Source organism: Heloderma suspectum, chromosome 6 (genome assembly GCF_057233095.1).
Source record: "Heloderma suspectum isolate Gila_16-S chromosome 6, 16-S_ref, whole genome shotgun sequence".
In the NCBI taxonomy this organism is placed as follows: Eukaryota; Metazoa; Chordata; class Lepidosauria; order Squamata; family Helodermatidae; genus Heloderma; species Heloderma suspectum.
This window is the reverse complement of record NC_139463.1, coordinates 26,363,219-26,390,020: the sequence shown is the minus strand read 5'-3', so window position 1 is coordinate 26,390,020 and position 26,802 is coordinate 26,363,219. Positions and strand designations below refer to the sequence as shown.

At 43.5% G+C, this 26,802-nt stretch overlaps 1 protein-coding gene across 1 annotated transcript in view; it reads left to right on the top strand.

Moving 5' to 3' along the window:
- NUDCD3 (NudC domain containing 3) overlaps positions 1–26,802 on the top strand; it is a 79,243-nt gene that overhangs the window by 24,751 nt on the left and 27,690 nt on the right. The window contains exon 3 of the mRNA XM_084803864.1: positions 20,477–20,609. Within this exon, the coding sequence (XP_084659990.1) occupies positions 20,477–20,609 (133 nt within the window). The remainder of the gene's footprint in view (positions 1–20,476; positions 20,610–26,802) is intronic.

Sequence of the window (26,802 nt, the reverse complement as noted above, 5' to 3'; positions counted from 1 at the left end):
GAGAAGAATGACAACCATAAATAGGAATGTTTTGGTTGATGGGGTCAAGAAAAATAAGAGAAGAATAAGAAAATATTTGAAAGCAACATTCTTAAGCACTGTAACAGAGGCTGCAATGCCAGAGGGGGAAAACATTTTATTTCACATCAAGGTATATGGTCTATAGTTCAGCACCTCCCCGCCCCCAATTCAGCAACCTGGAGACATAAATGTTTCACGTTCACCCCAAGCAACATAATTAATGCGAATGGCACTAATTATTCCAATGATTTTGCATTGGCAGTATTGGCTGTATTTTTATTTAAGACTGGTTCACTTACCCATACAAGTTTAAATATTCTTTCCTAATTTCAAAATGGTGCAGGTTGGGGAAGGCAGATGGATCTTTGGTGATAGGGCACTGAATGGTAAGGGATGATGTTGTTTTCACTCTAGTCACTGGAAAACATTTTGGGGACTCTGTCATCTTTCATCTCCCTAGGATGTACCATTTCTAAATTTTAAAAGCTTATTTATCTCATCCTATGAGGGCTAGAAACTTGCAGATGAGTGAGATCCATGCAGGTGAGTGAGTGGTCTGGCAGAGGAAGGGTGGAGTGCTCTGTCCCTTCTCTGCACCCAGCATAGAAACCAAGTGGGTTGCTAGAGGAAGGAAGCCCCCTCCTCTGTGCTAAGCATAGAAATGCAGCTCTCTGCCCCTCCTCTGTCAGTCCCCAGCAGGTTAGTAAAGATGTTTGCAGACTAGTAACTTTTGTGGGCTTATTTCTAAGGTAGGTATATGCACAGTATTATACAAGGAAGTCTGGGTCTGTTACTTGGCAGGTTCCCTGTCTTGCATTGAGTTTTGGGGGCGGGGGGGAAGTGACTCTTATGTTGGATGCTTTCCATTGCTGCTCGTCTGTCAATAGAAGTATCCCCTATAAAATCTTCCACCTCAGTTCATTCCCTTGTTGTCGCATTCCAGTATTTCTGACCTCCCTGTTAATTACTTTGATGGGCTCCTCTTGCTGTAGGCCGCTGTCAAAGAGATTATTTGAATGCCTGACCATTGAAATAAATGCCAGTCTGTTTTTGAGTGCAGGGTGCCTTTCTGTGAAATGCCATGCTTACTACGTGCTGGTTTCGTGAAGGTCTGCGGAAGGGCCATAGATGCAGCTCATAAAATTTTCATACTTGCTTGAAACTTGGCCATTTCCTAGCAAAAATAATTTTACTGTTAATGTAAATCTGTGTTTTTTTAGGGGCCCTGGGCAAGGGAACAGTTAGGACCCACCTCTTTCTTCTGAAAGGATATGATGTCCTGTGCATGTTTACTTGGAAGTACATCCCTCTGTTTTCAGTGGGGCTTACTCCTTAGTAAGTATGTCTAGGGTTGCAGCCTTAATCTTGGAGACTTTCTCTTCTGTTGTGGCTGGGCAGGTCCCGCGATCTGGTGATGAGGCATGCCACGTAACAGTTTTTGCTTGGACTTATCCATGAATTGTTTTTATTTAAAATATTTCTAAGCCACTTGAATGAAATCAGAGAGGACCAGCAGCCCTAGGCTTTAGCTCTGAGCCTTAGTAAGCTAGGCAAAATATGTGCTTTCCACAGTCCGCTTCTGCTTCTTGTACAGGAAGGGACAAGGTTCTTGTTTGATGTCTTATCATGCTCAACGCCCAGGTGACTTGGGTGAGGAGAAGCTCCTGCTCTTCTCTCCAGCTCCGTTTTGAGTCACAGAAACATTCTGAAAGCAGCAGGGAATTTCACTGCTTTCCAATCACCTGTGAGGCTCAGGAACACTTTCCGGAAGAGTCCCCATTTTCCTCCAGGCTCAGGAGAGGTATGGCAGTTTTCCCTGATACTCACCAGGTTAAAAGACACACTTGCCAGTGGTGAGCCAGCGAGTGCATTTGTGGATCCTTGGGTGTGAGGAGGAGCAATGAGAGGGTACCAACACATATTGCGTTTTATAGGAATGAACATCAAATTTGTTGCTGCTTACGGTTTTAACATTTTCACCTCCCCCCTCCTTCATGACACACAGAGGCAAAAATAGAACAAGACAGAACACACAGACCCACCCATCATCCCCACTACCATCAGCTAAGTATGAGCAATGCTGAACCCTTTATTTAAAAGTGACATTTTCCCACCCTTTCCTCCCACAGTTTCAGCACTACTGGTTTTGTGGCCACTGCTGCAGTTATCTGCTCTTATTTAGCTGACCAATATCTATGGCAGGCGGTTAGAACTGCAGTGATCATCCTTCCTAGGGTCCAGTGCAGATGTAACACTAGCAGGCTGTTAGCAATGATTCAGTGATTGCCCCAAGAAGAAATAAGTTGTGCCTATGAGAGGTGCCTGCAGGTCAGGCAGCTCCAGGTGACTCAAAGTACTCAATTGTGTCTCCTGTTCTACTTTTGCATACAACATAATGTCATTTAGCATGTGACCACGGATGGTCCTTTACCTCATAGCTGAATACCCAGGATCTCAGCACAGAGTGGGAGGGGCTTAGACGTCTTCCAGTCCTGAGGAGGATATGGGTGCTGACACCTGCTGCAGATCTGGGTGGAAGTCATTCTTGTCCCTTCTCTCTGTTATTTTGAAGGGAGTCCTGTAGGTGATGCAGTCGTGATAGATTTCCAGCAGCACATCCCTTGGTGCGAGGTGCCAGCAGCCACTCATTCTCCTAAACTACTAGGCCCATGGGATGAAGCTCCCCCACCCCTGTTCCAAGGCATCCTGTTCTCAAGGGGGCATGCCGCACTTCCCACATGTCCTGGAGATGCTTCCCCTGTTGAGTACTCCTGCTTCCACTCCCGTTTTTCCCCAGTTCTGTTTTTCATAGTGTTCTGATACTTTTTACAACATTTAATGTTTTGTCCATTATTTTTGGTACCACTCATTAAGTCTTGTCTGCTCATAACTTGACACTTGTATATCTTGTCTTCTCCTTTTGCTTAGGATTCCTGAAAGCTAATGCTAGAGGATTGCTTCTTCTGTGTTCTAGTTGTAATCCCTGTTTATTTATCTATTATGTATTTTTCACAGTTATTTATATGCCATCTTTCAGGATGCGAATCCTACTGAAGTGGCTTACAAGTAACCCCCCCAAGTCACAATAAACAATATTAAAATAAAAATATAAAATATAAACATAAATTAAAAAATCAATCAGGGTCCTTCCTAGAGGGCAGTTGGTAGAAGATGACAGGGAGAGTTCGGCTGGAACAGGATCTGTTTGATGTTATCCTCATATACATCTTTCTCTGTCCTGGAATCCTCCCTACAGGGCAGTTGATGGTAGCTAATACCTAGCGCAAGGGACTTCAACCTTTTCAGAGTGGAAATTGTTATTTGGGTCAAAGATGCACTATGGGACCCATTTTTTTCCATATATGTCTGTGGTGGTAGTGCTGCTGGTGCAGCTTCCTTAGGTCATGACAGCCGAGACCCAGTTGGAACTGCCAACCCATCAGTTGAAGACCAATGCCCCAAGGAGTGTGTGTGTGTGTGTGTGTGTGTGTTGGGGGTGACGGGGTGGGGAGGAAATGTGTGTATGGATGTTTCATCTTCTGATACTTTTGAGGCATGGAAGGGAATGATGTGGAGTGCTAGGGCAGATGATATAGTTTGGAGTTAACCCTGCATTTGTGGTTGAGTAAAACACATGTGGCCTGGTCATATTCTGATAACACTTGACAGCCATTGAAGGGAGAACTACACCATGACCAGATAAGCAGATTCTGGAAGGTGACCTCCTGCTCTACACACGTGTGTTTTGTCAGGGCATTCTTGCTTTTCTGCTAGTTGTCAGTAGCCCATTTTGAAAGCACAGTATCTTCTCATGCAGATTATACTGGAGAAACAAAATGAGCGAAACTGAAGGCAAAACTGAGTAGCTGTGGGCTTTTTAAAAGACCTGATTTCAAAGTTACATTGCCTGCAGATCCTAGCTTAAGGAGAAAGAACCATAAATAGAAGAAAAGAGGTGAACTTGAAGACTTCTGTATCCTTTCCCTAGGACATGACCAACGACAGTTTAGTGTATACAGCTTAACAAGCTACTCTGCCTGCTACTCCCTTATAGTAACTGTGATCGATGAATGAATTCTTTTGATGGCCTTTATTTTGTTTAGGTTGTATATGTGTAACCATATTCGGTAATTATAACCGTAGTGGTAACTGTTGCTATTATCCAGTTACTGTTTTTATCATTGTTCTTGGATTGCAGTTATAGGTTGGACTGTGCAATGAAGAAAATACATTACTGCAATGCACTGTGCATGTTGGGATACCTTTATTGTCTTGTCTCTATTGCAATCCAAATGAGTCCTGTGGAAAGATCATCCTTCATGGGTGATGCTGAGTTCTGCAATGATTTTGGACTGTCATAAGGAAGGATCTTGTTCTCCAAATTCCAAAGCAAACAGGACTCTAGATGCCCTCTGTTTAGTTTTGAGCAAGCTTGCCTGCAAATGTAATGGTTACTGGATGGATTCCAACATTTTAAAATCGCAGTAAAAAAGCCCTGAAATGGCACAACATTAGCATGATAAAAATATTGTTCCTGCTGCTCTATATGTTTCCTAGAAATGTTCTAACCATTCTGTGGAAAATTCCAAAAACTGAACTAGGTGGTCCTCCGTATTGGAGGAAGTTCTAGAAATGTGGTGCTGTCATCTACTAAGAAACAGAGCCAGCCTCCTCTGTAGTCATGTTGGTACCTGGAGCAAGATCTCTGCATGGATGTAGGTCAGCCTTCTTCAACCTGGTGCCGTCTGGTTGTGTCGAATTTAAACTCCTATCAGCCCCAGCCAATATGATCAGTGGACAGGAATCCTGTGAGTTGTAGTCCAAAACATCTGGAGGGCACCAGCTTACAAGTACCAATTCAGGGATGATACTGGTGTTCCTGGGTCAGCGAAGAATGGAAAAATAGAACTGGATGTTGTCAGCATGGAGTCATTAACCTGCTTTAAACCTGCAGATGATCTCTTGCAGTGGCCTAATGTGTATATAAAACCATGTGGGAACAAAACAGGTCCTTACAGTGGGCTACAGGGCAGTTCCTATAAGGCAATACCACTCTCTGCAAATATCCAACAGGAGGGGAATCAAAACCACAATCCCAACTCAACCAGACAGGCTCACAGAGTCTAATTGTCTATGGCAGAGGTGGGCAACTTGTGGCCTTCCAAATGTTGTTGGACTGCAACTCCCATCAGTCCTAGCCAGCATAGCCAATGGTGAGGGATGATAGAAATTGTAATCCAACAACATTTGGAGGGCCACAGGTTGTCTGTGGTGTTCAAAGGAGCAAGAGATCCAGAAGAATCAATAGTTAATCTGCCAAAGCAACTTCAGTCTTAAAAGTTTGTCTGAAGTCAGTTTGGAATGAGTCCAGAAAATCTGTGTCCGGACATGCCTGGAGTTGCACAGCCACTGCCTGCCCACCTCATCAGTTGCCTAAAGGAGGGAGAAGGCTAGCACTGGGTGATAGCTGGTAATATCTAGATCCCAGGAAAGCTTTCCTCAATGGTGGTCTTACTACTGCTATTTTCAAAGAAGGACATATCCATCTTGCGTGCTTGCGAACAGCAGAAAACCCCCCATCAATTTTTACAGGAAGTACACCCATATTCCCACAGTAATTACACCCACCTGCCCCAATAGCTCCATCCCATTCGGCTGCCACTTTTGCATTTTGGGGTCTAGAGAAGCTCTGAAGTAGGAGAGGAAACTGACAAGTGTCAGTTGAAGACATAATACAGTGAGAGGATGAAATTGACAAGCGGGATTTCAACATGTACAAAGGAAATATTGATCTGTACTGCTGAAGAAAGTAAATAGTGGACAGGCAAATGTGTGCAGTTGTGCACTTGCGAACTACAGAAACATAAGAATAAAACAACCCCATTTGCATACTTCTGTTGCGAATGGAAAAATTGCACAAAAAAGGAGATTGGAGCGGGGTGGAAAGCCAGAAATGTTTCCTTCTGTAGGGATGAGGATATGAGAAGGATTATGCTGCAGAGGCCCATGGTTAAGTGCTGGGAGCAGGCAGGAGGACGAAGAGGGAAACAAGCCACAGCAAGCCACAGAGCACCTGATTGTTCCCTCACTAACCTACTTTATTCCCAACAGACAATCAACCCACTGTGGTTTATTTTCAGGATGGCTTATTGTGACATGCAAATCAGCCCTGAATCTTCTGCCACTCTTGCCTTAGCAGACCCTGCTGCTTCATCTTCCACAATTCTGTAGTAAACCAAGGGGCAGCTGGGGCTGGAAAGTGCAGGAGCGAATATGTCAACTGCCCAAGCCATTTCTTTGCTCTAGAGGTTGACCAGAGCTTTGACAGAATAGCTGGAAGTGTGGGTAGAAGGGTCCCTGAAAGGTGTACTGGAAATTAAATAGGAGCTGAGTGGAAACAATCTTTCTGTCCTCCTGATTGAGCCTTTGAGGGTGGGTGAAAGATAATTGATTTAGTGGTGGATACGCCGGCAGGGCTAAGTCCCTTTTTTAATTTCCAAGGGAATCGGCACGCGGGTGTTAGAAAATCGTACTTTAGGGCCATTCCAAGGTTTATGGTTCAAAACTAGCAACTTCAACTTGTAAATCTATAGAAAGACCATACAGGCAGGTAGTGAAGGCCTGGTGTGGTTGCCATGTGCTCCTAATGTGCTTTCAGAAGGCAAACTGTTGTGTTCAGTACTAGCTGAAGCTTCTCAAAGTCATCCAAGCTTTAAGAGTGTTAGCCAGTTTATCCTCCTGAAATCCATTACAATCAGGAGAGAGAGTGTATATGCATTGTAAAGATGATACCTTCCCCATTCTCCTGTTCTGTTTGTCCTTCAGCCCTTTTGGCTCCTGAAGTCTCCAGGCATTTTAGGAAGCTGGAATCAGCCAGGTTTGTTCTGTGCTGCCATAACAACTGTCTCCATGGAAATGGAGATCCAATGAGAGAACTTTTGTAAAGTCGGTTTCGGCACCCTCTTTATCCTTGCTCCATTTCAGAACCAATTTGAAAAACAAAACAAAATGTTGGCAGCCAGCAGCACAGCTTCCAGTCTAAGTCTTGCAGCTCTCTTGTTTCTTCTTCCCTACTTGGAATTGTGCTGTGGAGGCTGGACCTGCAGCAACATATTGTAGTGCATCCCTAAGCCTGGATGCCAGGGAGGGTAATTTCTCTGTGCTTCTTCCAAGCCAGGCAGAGAGTGGGGGAATTTGCATCACCTGGCACATTTCCTTAAACATCCTCCCTTAAATCAGCTCCCTGCCTTGAAAGACTGTCCGAGGCTTGGTGTCAACAAGGGAGATTTCCCCATGCTTCTTCTGAACCAGAGAGAGAGTGGGGGAATCTGCTGGGCCATATTTAACGGTTGAGGAGCAGAGTGAGGGCTTGTACCTGCCCTTTGCCCTCATGCTGGCAGGATTCCACAGTAACATGAAAGCAGCACGTATGCACAATCTTTTTTAGCCCCTTTGGGTTTGTTTGTTTTTACCCCAGAATGCAGCAAACACCCTTTTGTGTGTGGACGGCCCTGTTTTCCACCCACAGTGATCTCCATAGGCTGCTGAAGTTGTCTATTGGAAGAACTGATGCCTATGGAATGTGGCACATACTGTTAAATAGAGGTCCATTTACCTGTTTTGGCAATCCTTCCATTTAGTGAATGCCTTCATCAAAATATTTATGTATCAATATGTTTATTAGTAAGTCACGAGGCTGATGGTGGAAAATTGGAGTGGGTATGTGTTTAGGGTTGATCTAAAGTTTCTAATCATGGTAGAGACCTCTTATCCTTGCAGACAAATAGCAGGGGAACAGAATGATCCCCATCTTCACCCAATCCCATGCATCACCCCTAGTGATGATGCACATTAACTTTCTTCTTGACCTGGGGAATATCTCTTGCAGCAGAGAGCAACATATACTGGGGGCAGTAACCATGATACTAGGCAGTGCAAAGAGTTGCTGGGAGGAATGACTAGGGACCTTTGACTCTTGAGCCCCCAGGACATGGTCCTGACCTCCCCAGACTCCTCTCCTTGCCAGTTTCTTAGGATCCCAAGGGAGGAAAACCAGGTTCTAGAAATGCATGCTCCTTTTTATCTCCTTAGGGCTTACTCCAATAATCCTCACAAAGCGGGGGCTCATCCCAGCTTTGCTGTTGAAAGGATTTCAGGGGTATTATTAGGGTCATGCCTTTTGGGTCCAATTCCTCCCCCCTCTCCCAATAAAGTTTGCAGTGTGGAAGGGATTCCTTCCATTTGCATAAGAAGAATTAGTAGCCCCTGTGAAATTTAATGGATCCCCTTCCACTTTAGAAAACTATGATGACATAGTGCACAATTTTTGGTTGGTTTAAAGACTCACAGTATAAGGTAGCCGCTGACGGCAGGATATTTGGTGTATGTCTGGGCAGTCAATTTCACAATTTTTGACAACTGTTTGTAATACATTTTATATCTGTCAATGTGTGGGCTGTGATACTGAACAGTAGATGATTTAGTCAAGAGCATGAAAAAGGCATTCTTTCACATTCTACATGGGCCATTGCGAGAAGATTTATTTATTTATTTCATTTATATCCTGCCTTTTTTTCTCTTGCAAGGAACCCAAGATGGCTTACATGACCCTCCTCCTCTCAATTTTATCTTCACAACAACCCTAAGAAGTAGGCTAGGCTGAGAACCGGTGACTGCCCCAAAGTCACCCAGTAAGCTTCATGGCCAAGTATGGACCAGAACCTAGATCTCTCGAGTCCCAGTCTAACACTTTAACCAGGACACCACACTGGCTCTCATTTGCTTTTATAACTGCAGTAAGCCTCTCTCTCTCTCTCTCTCTCTCTCTCTCTGTGTGTGTGTGTGTGTGTGTGAGAGAGAGAGAGAGAGAGAGAGAGTGAGAGAGTGTGAGAGAGAGAGTGAAAAAAATGTTTAGAAAAATGATTTGCAAAAAGACTTGCAGACCAAAAGGATAATTAAGAAACCAAAATGTATTTTTTAAAATCTCCACTGTAAGTGAATTGACTCCTGATATTCAAATGCTTCTACTTTGTAGCGCCATGATCTTTTTTCTATCATCTGAGTTGATGATGAGTTGATGAGTTGATGGTGGACAGCAGGAATGTGCCACCTTGGATACAATTGAGCCTCTTGCCCATTGGTGTATGAAATCCTCATAATAGCAACCTCATTAAGACAATTCATCTGGTCAGTTTGTGTTGTCTTGTAGATAATACAAAACCAACTCTAATTCTGTCACTCACCTGCAAAGCAAGACTCATGCTAATAGCTAAGCACAACATACTGCACCCTTAATATTGATTAAAATTTGCTCAATTGCCTAGTACAGGCTACAGTTTTGAGTTATCAGAAACTTGAAACTTCTATTTATCAATATGATTTTTCAAATAGATTAAGGGTGCAATCCTAACTAGATAGGTGGCTGCCTCTGAACTCTGAACTCCAAAGCAAGGCAGGAGAGGCATGGGGGGGATCGTGCCCTCCGCGCCTCTCCTGCCTTGCTATTTTTCGCTAGGCAGCCGTTTTCGGCTGTCTAGTGGCAAGGGGGCTGACTGGGAGAGGAAGCTGCAGTACAACACATAGGATGTGTTGTACATGCAGCTCTGCTCTCCTTCCCCCAGAATGCTCCCAGCCTCTCCCCTTTTCAGTCGCTCTGCGCTCCTCTTATGAGCACGGAGGATGGGGCTTCTCTGCCGTGCCTCCAAGGCAGCGCGGACGGGGGGTGGGGGGAGGTTGGTTTTCTGGTTCCCGGGAAAGAGCATATCCTATGGCCTTCTAGACAGTGTCTAGTGGCCATAGGATTGCTCCCTAATATCCCATTTAAGATTTGTAATTTTAAAGTCTCACATAAAAGCCCCACATTCGTTAAGGATAGATACGTTTAAAATGCTCTCCTAGAAATAAAACAAATGTTGATATTAGATCAGTCTTGAAGCCTTACAAAATCTTTCATGGCATGCATCATCTCTGTGTTGAAAGCCTATCTTGCTCAAGGCAGGAAATATTTGTCCCAATCCATAACTATTGAAGGAGGCAATAAATTATTTTGGAAAGGTAAGGGGAATGTGGGGCATAATTTTTAGTCCAATATTTGATGCATAAGGTCTTTTCTAACAATTACCATGGACTGTTTATAGATTTTCTTATTCAGACCCTTCATCTCTTCTTTCCAATGGAGATATTGTCTGAGGGAAGCATTCTATCTAGACTATTTTTAACAAGTGTGTAAATGCTGAGGGTTTTTTTCTAAATATATTTAGAAGTTAAATTGACTTCCAAGAGCATGAATTATTACCTTGATGGACCAGACAAAGGTCCATGTAATCCAGCCTTGAGGAAGCTCACAAGCAGGGCATGAGGGAGACAGCCATGCCCTATTGCTCCCAGGATTATGTAATCAGAATAGCTCTGCCTCTGGACCAGTAGGCTCCCTTTAGTTGTGATGTTTTAAAGCTAAATGGTTAGACTTATTCTCTAAATAAATGCAAAGCCACAGTTCTCTCTTTTTCTGATATTCAGGACTGAGTGCCATTACTTAGGTAGCCAAAATGGCACTATCCACAAACAAGAAGGGAATAACAAGGTTTGCAGAAAGTGTATTAAAAACACACACCCTAATTTGGGGGTCAGGGGAAACAGCCCAATGAGGACAGAGCATGCTCAGTGGCTACAGAATGATCTTATGCTACTGTATTCTTATATCTAGCTTATATCTAGAGATCTACCAGACCAATTTTGCTCATTTTTTTAAACTGAAGCTTGAGTAGTGTAGACATGCAGAAAATTTTGGAACTTTGAAGAAGTTTCATGCTCAAGTTTTGGGCAGCTCAGGAAGGGAGAAGGATGAAGAAAAGGGGAGATTAATGCATATGCCCCACACTGTGCATGTAATGTGACATGTTGTGTGTATGCATGTGTAATAATGTTTACTCCTGTGAGCTCTTAGAGTGTTGGGCCAAAGAAAGGATAGGCACAGAATGTTGAGAAAGGGGCTGAAGAAAAGTCAGTTGGTGATAGAGGAGGAGGAAGAGAAGCTGAGAAGAAAGAGCTGAAAGGATACCAGAGAGAGAGAGAAGAGAGAGAAAAATCTTACATCATGTGTTTCTTTACCTCAAACTTCAAGAAATGATAAACAGTATTCTTAAAAAGAAATATTTGGGGGGTTTTCACCTTTGCCAGTTTATTTATAGTACATTTATTTTAAAAGTGTAAAATTCTTCCAGTTGTAAGGGAAACAGGCAAACATATTTTTATCTACACATTCTCAGACTACTAGCCCCTGTGGTGACATGGGATTTACACTAGTAAGAACATAAGAGCCATGCTGGATCAGACCAAGGGTCCATCTAGTCCTGCATTCTGTTCACACAGTGGCCAATCAGCTGTCGATGGGAAACCCACAAACCGGACATGAGTGCAACAGCACTCTCCTACCCATGTTCCCATCAACTGCCTCTGATACTGGAGATAGCATAGAGCCATCTGAACTAGCAGCCATTGATAGCTTTCTTCTCAAGGTATTTATTTAAACCCCTTTTAAAGCCATCCAAATTGGTATCCATCACTACATCTTGTGGTAGCGAATTCCATAGTTTGACTATGGGCTGTTGGAAGTACTTCCTTTTATCTCCTCTGAATCTCCCACCAGTCAGCTTCATGGGATGACCCCAGGTTCTAGTATTATGAAAGAGGGAGAAAAATGTCTCCCTATCCATATGCTCCAGGGGTCACGAAGAGTCGAACACGACTTAACGACTGAACAACAATCCATATTCTCCACACCATGCATAATTTTGTACACCTCTGTGATGACTCCCCTTAGTCGCCTTTTTTTCTAAGTGAAACAATCCCAACTGTTGTAACCTTTCCTCATAGGGGAGTTACTCCAGCACCTTGATCATTTTAGTTGCCCTCTTCTGCACTTTTTCCAGCTCTACAATATCTTTTTATAAGTGTGGTGACCAGAACTGTACACAGTATTCTAAGGGTGATCGCACCATGGATTTATATAAGGGCAGTATATCGGCAGTTTTATTCTCAGTTTTGTTCACATATGTTCTGGGTCCTGTTACCGTATCAGCAGGCCTGGCTGTCACTGTTCCTGGGATCTCAGTGTCCCTGATTATCATGATGCTTGTTCTTCCTCTGGCTCGTTGTCTGCTGCACCCTGCTAGCTTATCTTGTCTGTGCATAGGAAATGCCAACCGGAACTAAGGAACTCTGGTGCTTGTAGTTCTTGAGGGAGCATGTCAAATAGGGAGGTATACCCTTCTCCCCCTCTCTCCTCTAAAATGACAAGCCTTAAAGTTTTCTGCACCTGGTCCCTCCCTCCCGCTCTGCTCTAGATAGCCTGGGCTAGCAGCTTGTTTTTTGGCTTGTTTGACTCCAGCAAATCTCACAAGATCTGGACATTTCTATGTATTTCCTTCTATTGGGAAAATTTGCATAAGCATCGTTAAGCATGGCCTACAATTTAAGTTGTTGTTATTGCTGTTGCCGTTATTGCTGTTATTAAACTTTTATGGGGTGCACAACAATTTAAAACAATGAAACCTTAAAATATTAAAGAGCAAGAACATTATGGGCATTCTGCCCATTCTGGATCCCCTATAGCTCTGGTCCCTGGAGTAAAGTTTGAAATTTCCTGCAACACTTGGGCCCTGGGAGTGGGTTAAATAAAACCTTTGCCAATACATATCCCTGGGGTGGATGTGGGGAAAGCAACCTTATGGTTTACTTCCTTCTGTTGTGAAAATTTTTCATTTTCTTTACCTGTCCCTTGGTTTTGGTTTTGGTTTTAATTATTTTTTTCCTTCAGTACTCCTTTTCCTCTTATGCCATGTAATGATCCTATTGCCTGTCTGCCTGGCTTTTGGCTTCTGAAGCTTATGAAAATTTTAATCTCATATATATTAATAGCAGTCTCAATTATCCATGTGGATCCTTATGTAGACAGAAAGGCACCATCCACACACAAGTGGGTGGTATCAGCAGGCTGGGGGGAATCCCAAAGTTTGGAAAGTGCAACAAAAATAGTTAGGGGAAAACTTTCAGGGGACCCCCCCCCCCCGAACAGTCCAATGGCAATTGAACTGAGCATGCTCAGTGGCCACAGAATGTTTACTGCCTGGTGGTTTGATTCACTAGCTGTTCTTACGCTCTGTTTTTCTCTCTTCTTTTTCCTCTCATGACCTTCCAGCTGTCTCCAGCCTAATGCCCTCTAGATGTGCTGGACTGTAACTCTCATCATTCCCAGCCAGCATGACCCATGGGCATGCTGGCAGGGTATGATGGGAGTTGTAGTCCTACATATCTGGAGGACCCCAGTTTGGGGACCAGTGAATTAGATTGCAAGCCTTCAGGCAGAGAAATATGTATTCTTGTTTTAAAATGTCTGTGAAGACATGTGTGTCCTGCTTTCTCTTTTGTTGTCAGAAGAATTAGATTGGAGAAGATGCTATGTTGCTAAGGTTCCGATCTATCTTTAGCAGAACATTTTGTAATTTTAGACAGGGAGGCAATGGTTGAAGGTGCATGTCTATCAATTCATTATTATAGTAATATAATTACTGTAATAGATATGCTAATAGTGAACTCATTATCTGAGAGTCAGTCCTTATGTAGCCAAAATGGCGCCATCCCCACACAAGAGAGAGGGATCAGCAAGCTTTGTAGAAGTATGAAAAACCTCTAGGGAAAAATATCCTGGGGTGGGATGGGGAGGTGTGGTAAACCCAGAAAGAGTTAAATGAGGACTGAACCATTCTCAGTGGGCACAGAATGCTGGTGACTGTTGTGGGGGGATATAGAAAACCAGGGCAGGGGGAATAAAATGGAATATCAGGTAATTGTTATAATTTATTTTCTTCTCACTGTCCTCTTCCTCTTGTCTTACTATAGCATTATGTTTAGTTTACCAAGTTCTCTCTTGCACCTTCCAGTTTTTATTCAGAAAAGAATTCCACTTCTTAATGGAAGCCAGCCTCTTTGTCTTTTATATCCTCCACGACTCTGTCGTTTAGCCATGCTGGCAACCATTTGTTCCTTTAAAAATATGTAATATACATTTTAAAGCTGTTTGAAGTAATCTCCAAGCGTCCCTAAAGGATTTTAGCCTCCAGACTATCCTTTCAGCTTCCATTTTTTACTGTTTTTCTCTCTCTAAAAATACTCTCCTTGGAAACTAGATAAGACTGTGTTGGACTTCCTGGAAAATTTCTACTCATATTGAATTTTGATAGCACTGTGGGCACTATTTCCAAGCAGTTCAGTAATGCTCACATCTAGCACCAGATTCTGACTGCTGTTTTGGATTAAATCAAGAGTCATTTCTCCTCCAGTTGGTTCCATGACTGAATATCTCAAAATACACTCACATTGTATCTAGTAATCTTGTGAACATCTAAATTTATTGTCCTTGGCTTGCTGCCATCTAGTCATTTTGAGGGTGGTTGAAGTCACCCACTATTATGCTTTCTATTTCTGCTTCTCTGATTTCTTTTTGCATCTCAGTATTACAATCAGTTTTGATTGGGGGTGAAACTCTTGACATGGACTTTTTTTACCCTTAATAATTCTTCTAATAACTGTGGGTTCTTTGAATACTTCTAATTTGTTAGGCTTTGTACCTTCCTAGACCCATAGAGTTACAGTGCCGTAAGGTACACCATGTGTTGTCCTCCTTACAAGTTCAGGGATAGCTGTGCCTCATTTATTTTTCTGATATTCCCTCAATTTCTAGTTGTAGGGCATGATGAAAAGGCACATGTTGCTACAGTCATGCTAAAGTTAAGCAGGTATTTTGAGTATGGTCAGCTTCTGGATGGAAGACCAGATGGGAACTCTGTCTGTGAGTTCCATGGAGGAAACAATTACCAACACAACCAATAAAATCTTACTGCTGGTTGTTTTATTGGTTTTATTGTGGGTGGCCTGGTTGGACCACCTGTAGTTATGGTTGGGAACACCATTTTCTGAGTTCTTCCCATAGGGGCAAAAAGTCATTTTTGGGAGCATAGCTAAGCTCTGCCGTCTCCAATCTTGCCCCAAATTTTGCACATAGATAGTTGCAGTAATTTGCTACTGGATTAGCTAGGTTTGCTGCATTACAGACCTTATTATGGGATGTTATAGGGAAAAAGGATTACCCCCCCCATGTAGGTCCTCATGGACGGAAGTTAGCATTGCCTTTTGAGATATAGGTCTGTGGAGTGTTCTTCTATGGTAGACATTTTTTTTTGAGTGTGAAAATTTGAGAAAAACAGAGTGAAAAGACGTGACCAGCCAACTGTTGCGAGAAATATGGATGGAAAGCCGCCAAATTTGCCAGGCTGGGAGAGAATGGGCCAACTTGCAGCAAGGTCGAAATCCAGTAAGATTAGTCAAGAATTGGGGGAGATATGAGCTTCCCCCATGAAACCCCACTTGTTTGTATTGAGGGAAGTCAGTTGGAGGGCAGAGCAGCTTGGTTCAGGTCAATCAGTTTAAGGCAGGGAGAGGGAATTAAACGGGCTCTGCTCTGCCCCTGCAGAAGGGTGGTTGACTGCTACAGTAATTCCATACTTAAGGCAATGTGGATGTGTCCCTACCTGATACAGCTTTTCCTTATTCCTTATCCTTCACCTCTACTACAAAGCCTTGAGATGATGACCACTGCTTTCGCAAACGGTGCATCAACAGTCTTGTTATCAACCAACTTCAGGCAGCTGGTGGACAACTCTGTAGGCCAACAACTGTTTTCTCTGACTGAGCAGCAGGCTGCTTTCCAGTTTTTCCTGGCCCTGGTGGAAGCTTTGAAAAGTCAATGGTGCGATATGGAACCACTCATCCAATGCAACACAGCATGGGTGCAGACACGTGCCTCTTGCCCAAATGTCCACCAGCCAAACCTGCAAAAACAACTGTGCCTATTCACCTATTTTCCCACAGTACCTACAATTGCATTCAGCCACTGGTATTGGGTGGCATCATTTGGGTATAGATTCATGCAATGGGTGGGGATGCCCTATCTACATTGCTGCTAGCTGATGTGTTCTCATATTTAGTTGTGTTACTATGTTGCTTCAGTGCTGAAGGCCAGAAAGAATGTGTCCCCATAAACAACTTTAACAGCAACAAGCTGTGCATTGGAGGCACACTGTTTACCACCCTGGCAGTAGTATTTTATCTTGGGCAAACAGCCACATCTGACACAAAATTGGGTGGGACAGCTAATACTTTGGAAGACAGAAACAAAATTCAAAGTGATCTCGATAGACTGGAGCGCTGGGCAGAAAACAACAGAATGACATTTCATACGGATAAATGCCAAGTTCTGCACCTAGGAAAAAGAAACCAAATGCACAGTTACAAGATGGGGGATACGTGGCTCAACAACACTACAAGCGAGAAGGATCTTGGAATTGTTGTCGATCGCAAGCTGAATATGAGCCAACAATGTGATGTGGCTGCAAAAAAGGCCAGTGCTCTTTTGGGCTGCATTAATAGAAGCATAGCTTGCAAATCCCAGGAAGTACTAGTTCCCCTCTACTTAGCACTGGTTAGGCCTCATCTGGAGTACTGTGTCCTGTTCTGGGCACCACATTTTAAGGATGCAGACAACTGGAGAGGATTCAGAGGAGGGCAACAAAGATGATCAAGGGACTGGAAACAAAGCCCTCTGAAGAGAGACTGAAAGAACTGGGCATGTTTAATCTTGAGAAGAGAAGACTGAGGGGAGATATGATAGCACTCTTCAAATACTTGAAAGGTTGTCACAGAGAAGAAGGCCAGGATCTCTTCTCGATCATCCCAGAGTGCAGGACACGGAATAATGGGCTCAAGTTACAGGAAGCCAGATTGCGGCTGAACATCAGGAAAAACGTCCTGACTGTTAGATCAATATGACAATGGAACCCATTACCTAGGGAGGTAGCGGGGTCTCCCACACTGGAGGCACTCAAGACGAGGCTGGACAGCCATCTGTCAGGGATGCTCTGACTTGGATTCCTGCCTTGAGCAGGGGGTTGGACTCAATGGCCTTGTAGGCCCCTTCCAACCCTACTATTCTATGATTCTATGGTCACTATGTCACCTGGTGCAAGCAAGCAGATGGGTGCTGACTAGCATGTAATAACACCCATCTATCTGTATGCAAGTGACTACTGACATATTGAAAAGATGTATAAATTCCTTTTCTGGCTAAGCAGTAATAGACTGCTGTTGCATGGTGCTTTGCATGAAGAGGTGATGGGAAGAGTGACCAGGCAAGTTTTAATCAGTATGATAATTTGATGATATTGGAAAACATACTAGTCACAGACAAGGCTTCTGAAAGGTCTTCAGTTGCCAGTGACAGATGTTCTTCCTTGACCACCACTTGTGCCCAACTTCCCTGCTCCCAGAATTTGTAGCTTCTCAGGCTTTTTGAATTGTGGCTGGTGCCTGGTATTCCAGGGTGAGATACAGCAGATGTGTCCTCCTGCCACTTCTGATGCACTGTAGCCAGACACTGGAAGGGGCTGGGAAGCTGTGAACTCCTCACACTCAGCTTCCATGGTCCACTCCTGCCCACCACAGATGATTTCTGATCACCGTTTGTGCCCAAGTTCCCTGCCACCAGATTTTTAGCCTGCCAGTTTTTGTAGCCACTGTACACTCCAGATGACACATAAAATGTAGAAATGCTCTAAATGTGAGGACACCTCTTACAACTCCAGTGTTGATAAGCGCCAGAGTCTCCACACCTGTTTGTGCTCTTCCATCCATGCTGCAATACTTGTTTTGGAGGCAGGAGTGAAGCAGGAGCAGAGGCACCAAGGACACGTCTTGAAAATGTTCCTAACAAAACCTGTGATTTAAGTGGCAAAACCTTCGGTGGTTCATGAGTTGTGGCTGAACTTTTGGTTGAGATCTTTTTTTGAACCATAATGCCAGCCCCCTTTCAAACCGCAACATGCCTTGGGGCAAAGGGACCAGCGCATGTGTGGCAAGTGACGAAGGGCAGGAGCCCATTGGGATGTACACGTGACTGTTGAACCGCAGGGCTCTGGGACTTATCAGTCAACAGCCTGAATGCTCAGACCTGTGATATTGCACATGCCAAATAAGATGTGCCCCCTCATGCCTGAGTGAAGACAGTGGAGGGAAAGCCAGCTGTTAACAGGGGTTAACAGTTTGGCACCCATAGCGTCCACCCCACATCCTACTTCCCATTTGTTCCACCACCCCCTACCCTGTGCCACTGTCAGCTGTGAAGGGGGTAACAGCTTGAGTGCTGGTTGGCAGAGAGGAAATTGGGATGTCATACCAGATAGAGGGAGGAAAGCCACTGCCTAGCACAAGAAAAAGTTAATAGTTTGGCCCACATTGGGCTGCAGCAGCACGGCTAGGGCAAACAGCCCCCTCCTCCATAGCCTCCACCACATTTCTACCTGCCTATGGGAGTGCAGGAGTTAATTTCAGGCAGCTCTAGCTGCTACAAGCTACAAATGGTATGGGCTCATTGTTGATCTTAATAGGCTATCAGTGACTGAGGATACATTTGTAGTGTCTTGTAATTACCTGAGGAATGCATTTTTAGCTACAATGTATCAACCAATTGTTGAAGCCTCTTAGCTACTGCTTCTGCTGATGGCACAAGATTGGGAGAGCTGGGAAAAACGGAGAGGGCAAGGGTATAGGGTATAGGGGCTGTTAACCCTTACAGTGGTGGTGCAACCCAACTGGGGGGGGTCAGACTCTTAACCCTTGTACAGCTGGTCACTCGCTTTCTCTCTATATCCCAACGTCCTCTCTGCTAGCCAGCACTCAGGCTGATAAACCCTTCACTGCTATGGAACTATAGGCAGCATGATCTTCAGGTACAGAGAAGGCTACAGAAGCAGACACCAGAGATGCTTAATCAACATGAAATGAGGGGGCAATTATGACTTGGCATGCATAACATCTCACAGGTCTGAGCACTCAGGCTGTTGACTGGTAAGTCCCAGAGCCCTGTGGTTCAGCAGCCATGTGTGCATCTCAATGGGATCCTGCCCTTCGTCACTCGCCACACATGTGCTGGTCCCTTTGCCCAAGGCACATTGTGGTTTGAAAGGGGGCTGGCATTATGGTTGAAAAAACAATCTCCCAGCTTTTGTATGTTCAGTTCAACCATAACTCATGAACCACCATAGTATCTGCCACTGATTATATGTTTATTGTATTTTAGTGCTGTGGTTTTAATGTTGTTACTCTCCCTAGGATTTTTACAAAGGGCAGGATATAAATAACATTAAATAAATAAATTTTAATATCCATATTCTACTATAACCAGATATGCTAACCTGTCTTGAGTTTTGGCTTTTTAGAACTGGCATATAAACACAGATAACTGTATCTATGTAGACGGGAAACCCCCTGCTTTAAATATCTTGTACATGTGTAATTTACATAAGTGGCTTGTTTTTTCTGAGAGGTTCAACACCCACAGTTCTTCTGAATTAAGTCAGCTAATTTCCTCTAAAACGTGGGTTACATGTGTAGTTAGGGATTTTGGTGAAGTGAAATACTCGTATGTGAGAACTTGTGTGGTAGCTCGGTTAGCTTTTTCTTCACTCCTCCCCCCCCCAAAAATATGCTGTTCTGCTGTGTAAACACCTAGCAAGGCTTTTGGGGGGGGGGTTGGGGAGGATTCTGAGTTGTCTAAATACATGGTATTTCTTGAGACTTGATGTGAAAGAAAGGGTTGTAGCATTGGTCTGAAGCAACCCAAGAAAAAATAAGGCTCCTCTTCTGTTTCTGTGTTGCTAGTTTGCTGTCTGTCCAAATGCTCTTTTGCTTAGAGCCTTTGTCGGGATACCTCCTTGTTGGCTAGTGCAGGGTTGTTGGGGGAGGCTTGTTCTGTGGAAACTGAGACTACTTCTGTGTTCTGGCACTGAATGGCACCAAGCCAAGGAGAATGTGCATCTAATTTCCAGGGACTTGGAAAGGGCAGCACTGAGTGGCTGCCATTCCATTCCGATCTTCTGTCGCTGTGGTCATATGTCAACCTGTTCAGCAAATTCATATAGTAGAAGCAAATCCAGATGTCCAAAAAAAAGGCAGAGTGTAAAGTTAGCCTCTGCTCACCCATTTTGCAGAGTTCATTGTGATCTATTGTCCTGTGATGTTCCCAGTTTAAGCATTGTGTTTTCCATGTTACCAAGACTGACCAACAGCTACTTTTTTACTTTGTCATTTTTAACCTTTTCTTTTGTCTGGAGACTGCCCAAAGCTAGACAAGAGTCAAGTGTGTGTGTCAGGTGTTGTTGTTGTTCATGTGACTGAGAGTCCTGATGAGATGCAACACCCTTCGAAATGATTGTAGGCCTAACACTGTCTGCTGCTGTAGCTTGTACCTCTTCCTGGGTTTTTTTGGGGAGGGGGTATGTTTGTCTTCTGCTCTTCTTCTGTCTTCTTCCATTTGATACTCAGACTCTTGCTCTCCGTTCCCCAGGAAACAGGAGCAATTCCAGGCAAATCCGGACAGTTACAATGGAGCGGTGCGAGAGAATTACACCTGGTCCCAAGACTACAGCGACCTGGAGATTAAAGTCCCGGTGCCCAAGCACATTCTGAAAGGCAGGCAGGTAATAAAAGCACCTATGTGGGTGACAAGCCTCCCCTCCTCCCCCAATATCTTGCCTATGTAATGTGTCTCTGCACTGTGCCTTCACCTCCTGCCTTGCTGAAGACAGTGATGCTGTCCTGTGACAGTTCAGACACTGGTTCAGACTTGTCCACCAGAGGGCCACACCTAATTGCCTTTTAACTGTAGCACGCTGTAGGGATGTTAAGAGAAATCCACTGCGGATTCCAAAGAATCCGGCCTCGTAGGAATCCCTGGTGGATTGGCCCCACCTACCTCCTCTCCTGGAGGATTCCGCGCAGGACAGCATGGCTGCTTGTTGCACCAGGAGCTGTTTGCCTCCGTGCCGATCGCCATTTAAAAAAAAATGGCGATCGGCAAGATGTCCCCATAGACTTACACGCAAAATAGAGCCGTGAATCTTTTATATGCAAGATTCACGGCTCTATTTTGCGTATAAGTCTATGGGGACATCCTGCTGATCACCATTTTTTTTCTTTAATGGCAATCGGTGCGGAGGCAAAGGGCTCTGGTTGATTCAGGTAAGCGGCGGCCCTCGGCTCTGTGGAATCCTTGCAGAGCCGCTCCGCGAGGATTCTGGGGGGGAGGGGAACAGATTCCCCCCCCCACGCAGATTCCCCACTGGAACAGACGGTGGGGAATCCGTACATCCCTAGCACACTGCAGCAGGCATTACTCTTTCAAGGTAGCTCAACTGGGAGGCTTGTAGAAGGCAGCTGTAGCAGGACACTTCACTCTGCAGGATCGTCTCAGACACTTAACTGGGCTCCTCAGAACTCTGCTTCTGACCTGTCAGCAGAATATAGCATACAGTCCCTCTGTTTCCGCCTCTGCCTTGCCGTCTTCACATTCATGCTAAATAAAGTTGCACCTAGTGACCTGAAAGTAGAGGAGGGATCAGAGCTCAGTGGTAGAGCACAACACTTGAATGTAGAACATCCTAGGTTCAGTCCCCAGCATTTCCAATTTGTTTATTTATATTACTTTTATGCCGCTTACTAACCTAAAATCTCTAAGTAGTTCATGATGCATATAAATATACATATAGAGTATAAAACCAATGTTAAAACAGTGCAAGAACAATATAAAATAATAAATAAATAAATAAAAACATTACAAAAGACAGTAATAAAACAATAATGAAAGGGAGCAGTGTCATAATCCATTACAAGTCAGGGAAAGCTTGTGGAAACGAATATGTCTTCAAGAAGTGTATAAAGTTCACCACAGCTTTTCTTCCTCTCGAACAACATTTGGGAGGGGTGCAAATATCAAGAAGGCCTGCTTACATGCTGTTACCTGGTGACACTATTGGTTGTGGAATGACCAATAATGTTTCCTCAGAACATCTCAGGGGTTGACTGGGTATATATAGGGTAGGGGAAGCTACCCTTTTGGGCTTGTGGGCATATTTGGCAATACCTGTCCTGGGCCCACTGCAGATGAAAGCTTCGGTCTGCAGCCACCTGCCATCTTCATTTCCTAAGAGTATCTTTGAGTCCTATGTGTGGCCCAGAAGCATTCACTGGAAAAGAAAATGGGAGCAGGTAGAGGCCCCCACTTTTCTTTGAAGCAATGCCAGCTGCCAGTAAGAAACTTTGTTATTTTAAAAAAAATAAAAATTAAAAGTGAGAGGGGAAGGGCACCTCGGCAGGCACTAAGAAAGGTGTCCAAGGGCACACAGGTAGGTACACAGCCATGTTGCCCATCCCTGATGTTGGCCATCCTTGATATAAGGGAAGGTAGTCAGCTGGGTCAGTTAGAAGAATCAGATAGCAGGCGATGGCAAAGACCTCTGCCCAACACCCTGGAAAGCTGATGTCAGAGTAGAAAGTTCTGGGCTAGAGGGACAAACAGACTGACTGAGGTGTAAGGCAGCTTTCCTGTGAACCTAAAGTAACAATAGGGTAATGCCTTTTCAGGGCCATGTCACAAAGAAGTAAGCAAGCTTTTGAGTTTATAAAAAATCCACATCAGGCTGGATGTTGAGCACCCCCTCCCCCCTAAAAAAGCAGTGAGGGAGAAAAGGATGTTGCTGGGCAAGTTGATAAAGCCTGGTCTGCAGTTCGCAATGCTCACGAAATGTAATGAAGGACGATACTGTCATGACTACCTGCAATTTTTTCCTGCACCCATAAATATTACACTGATCTTGGGACAGTCTCCCAATAACATATTTTGGTTTCTGTCTTGTTCACTTTGATTCATCCCTCGAATGGGAAAAGTGAATTTTAGATAGATAAAACTTTATTAGGGTCAAAGACCAGCCCAAAGGAAAAGTGAATTGAAAATCATTGTCCTCTGACCAAGTTCCCATTTGCTTCTTTTTGAAAAGTAACTGTGTGTAAGCAATAATAGAATGATCATCTCTGCTGAGGTTCCTTCCCTACAAAACCACAACGGCCTGTGAATGGCCCAAGATAATGAGCAAATGTTCCTTTTTGTGATTGTCATCTTAGCATTGTTGACTTTTTATTGTGTAAACAGTCACATTGATTTCAATCTGGATTTTCCCGGGGGGGGGGGGGGATGTTATTTACCAGGATTCCTCTTATGCTGTGTTCCCTGGGACTCTGCCTTGTGGAGTGTGAAGTATTTTTAATTGTTGCTTGCTGAAGAATATGGTTCTTCCGCAAGCAAAGGTTGCTTGCAAGGTGAATTTAAGCCAGGATAAAAATCCAGAATCCTCAGTTGGGTAATACCTTTATTAGGACCAACCAAAGTCCCACAAAATTGTGCAGGCTTTCAGGTTCTGGAGAACTCAAAAGCTTGCACAGTTAAAAAAATACTTTATTTTTATATCGTTAAAGAAAAGAAACGAACACAACCCAATTCAGTTAGGATGCACAGAGTACAGAATTGCAGAACCTTCAAGCTGAAATTATTGCCTCATAGTAGGTCAGCAAAATCTTAAAATGATCTGGAGGTACTTGGATCTGGCATGTATAATCAACATACCACAAAAAAGGGTACCACATTGCATACAATGTTTAATGCATTGCATGACCTTTCATGACTTTTTTATGGTGGCGAGCTTGTCCATTAATAAGTGATCCCAAAACCTCTGAAACTGAGCCTTGATAAGAAAGTCCACTGATCTTTTCCACTAGCTTGCAATTGTTGCTCTTACTGGTGCTACAGAGTGTACACTAAAAGCTTTCTGCAGTGTAGACTATAAATCCTTTGGGAAAATATCCAGAATTCCAAGTACTGGAGTCTTGGTGATGTTTTGTTTGATCATTTTATTAATTTTGTTGAAGACTTTGTCGTAAAATGCCTCTACAAGAGGACATAACCACTGCATATGGACAAGAGTACCAATCACATAACACCTCCCCCCACACACACATTTATTTGAAGCTGTTTTGAAGATCTTTTGTGAAATTTGCACAATTTTGTGGAATTTTGGTTGGTCTTAATAAAGGTATTGCCCAACTATGGATTTTGGATTTCTTTCTAATAGACCAGCACAGCCACCTTTATTTTTTTTAAGCCAGGATAGTGTCTGTCAATAAAGCGTGTAGACATGATCCATTTCGCTCCACATGGCTTTGCTGGGTCACAAAGAAATTTGTTGTTGTTTATTCGGTCAGTCGCTTCCGACTCTTCGTGACTTCATGGACCAGCCCACGCCAGAGCTTCCTGTCGGCCGTCGCCACCCCCAGCTCCCCCAAGGTCAAGTCTGTCACCTCCAGAATATCATCCATCTATCTTTCCCTTGGTCGGCCCCTCTTCCTTTTGCCTTCCACTTTCCCTAGCATCAGCATCTTCTCCAGGGTATCCTGTCTTCTCATGATGTGGCCAAAGTACTTCAGTTTTGCCTTTAATATAATTCCCTCAAGTGAGCAGTCTGGCTTTATTTCCTGGAGTATGGACTGGTTTGATCTTCTTGCAGTCCAAGGCAGTCTCAGAATTTTCCTCCAGCACCACAGTTCAAAAGCATCTATCTTCCTTCGCTCAGCCTTCCTTATGGTCCAGCTCTCACAGCCATAGGTTACTATGGGGAATAAAGAAATAGGAAAAATAGGAAATAGGAAGAAAGAAAGAAAGAAAGAAAGAAAGAAAGAAAGAAAGCAAGAAAGAGGAGTTAGCTAAAGCTTGGTGAAATGGGTAAGGCAAGCCTACCTCATCTAATACTACCTTTTCCCTCAGCTACTTTCTGAGGGTTATCAATAAACCTTGTGTGATTAACTTGCTATGGGAAAGCCCAGCATGTTTATGTTTAGATGGATGGTTACTGAGAAGGAAACGTGCTTTCCTTGATAGAGATGTGAATCTTTGTTCCAGGTTTGTTTAACAGCATGTACCTATAAAGGGCTCCCAGGTGATGGTAACTCCCTACCCCACTTTCCCTTTTCTCCATGCTCTGTTTCTTTTGACTTTTTTCTGGATGGGAGAGTGATGCAATTTATTTTGTCAGTCTGAGAAAGGCAGATCTCTACTGCAGCCCTATTAGTGAGGGGGAGGTTGAGGAGATGTACACAGGCGGGCATACTGACTGAATTGGTTAGAGTGGAGGCTTATTTTTTACTTCCTGCTATCAGAGAAGCAGTTAAAACAAGACGGGTGTGGTATGTCTATGTGTTTTTTTTCCAATCTGGAAAATGGCTTGTTTTTCTCCCCCTCTGTTTATTCAGGGCAGCTGAATTGGGTACACTTAGTTTTATACATCAGCTTCAATCTACACAGCTCTGTATTATGTCAGAATAGTTCTGTTTTTACAGAACCATTAATTGACACTGGCACAGTTCACATATAATGACTCTAGTCATTATACTGTTCTCTCCTGTTTGATTATATATATTTTTGTCAGTGCTTTATTTTACTGTGTTTTATTGTTCGTACCCTGCTTTGGGATGATTTATAATGAAATGCGAGTGAGAAATGTCTTAAATAAATGTCACATGTTGGGAAATTGGGCATGACTTGCAACATCCCTAAATGTCTGTCAGTAAAAAAACACATTAGAGGAATAATTTTAATAAGGACTCAAAGTGATAACTATGCTGGGAATCTTTCAGAGAGGATTAAAAAAAACTTTCTCCCCACGCCTGCCATGGCTTCAAAATTTCCAGGAATGTTACATCCCTACTCTTCCTATAAAAAGCCCTCCAGTTACTAAGTTTTTACATATCATTTTGGGGGAGTAAAGGCTGGGTAGCAGTATATGCATACCTTTTCCTAAACATTTTATTCATCATTCTAAAATAAAATATTTCATAATCCAAAATTGTTCCATTTGGGGTGGGGAGACACAAAAAAGGACTTCGTTAAAAAAAATGGCATTTTTTTTTTCTTGAATGTTTCAATTTTCCCCCCAGACCTTCACATTTCTAGTCCAGCAACATCTGGAGGGCCACATGTTCCCCATCCCTGCTTTAAAGAGTCCAGGTAGACCTAGGCAAAACCATGCAGGGTTCAGTTAGCTTACAGAAAAGTAGATAGCAATAAATCAGGCGTGGCTTGTGCTTTATTTTTCACCCGCAATTCTTTTATTTTTTTCTAATGAGCAGCCCAGCATGAGCAGTGAGTACGCCTACTGTCCCTGAAAGCTACAGTTTGATTATGACTGTTGTAGTCACTTCATGTTATTTTCTATCTCATTTTACTTTCTGTTTCCCTGAATATAAATCCATCTGCCAGGCAGCAGCCCAGTTTCACTGAAGGAAAGGCTAATCTTTGTAATCAGAAAACAGAACTAGCTTACACTGTTATTTTTACTAATACATGGTACCCAAGCGAAATTGATTTACTATCCCATTTCAATAATGGTTGGTCTTTTTGCTTGGTGCAGTAGAACAGCAACAAGTAATTGGGGTTTCCCCCTTTGTATTTTAATCTTGTTGACTATGTTCTCTGCGTTCTGTGAAAGCTTGGGAGTAGAAACCATGGCCATCTTGCTCATAGCATGAATGTGAATCTCTCTTTAGGAAGAGTATTTTGACTTGTTTCTGTGCTTTCTGTTGGTGTTTGTGGATGCATTTCTGTGTGAAGAAATTGAGGTTGAAAGGCTAAATTCTGTCAGTTTGGGGCTAAATTCTGAGCTGTCCAGAGCCCGTGGAATTTTCTCTGTTCAACATCTGAGCTTGCATTTTGAGATCCTGTACCTCCTGCACAGCTGAAACAAATCCTCAAATTTGTGTGACTTGGTTGTAGCTGAAGTGCCACAAGCA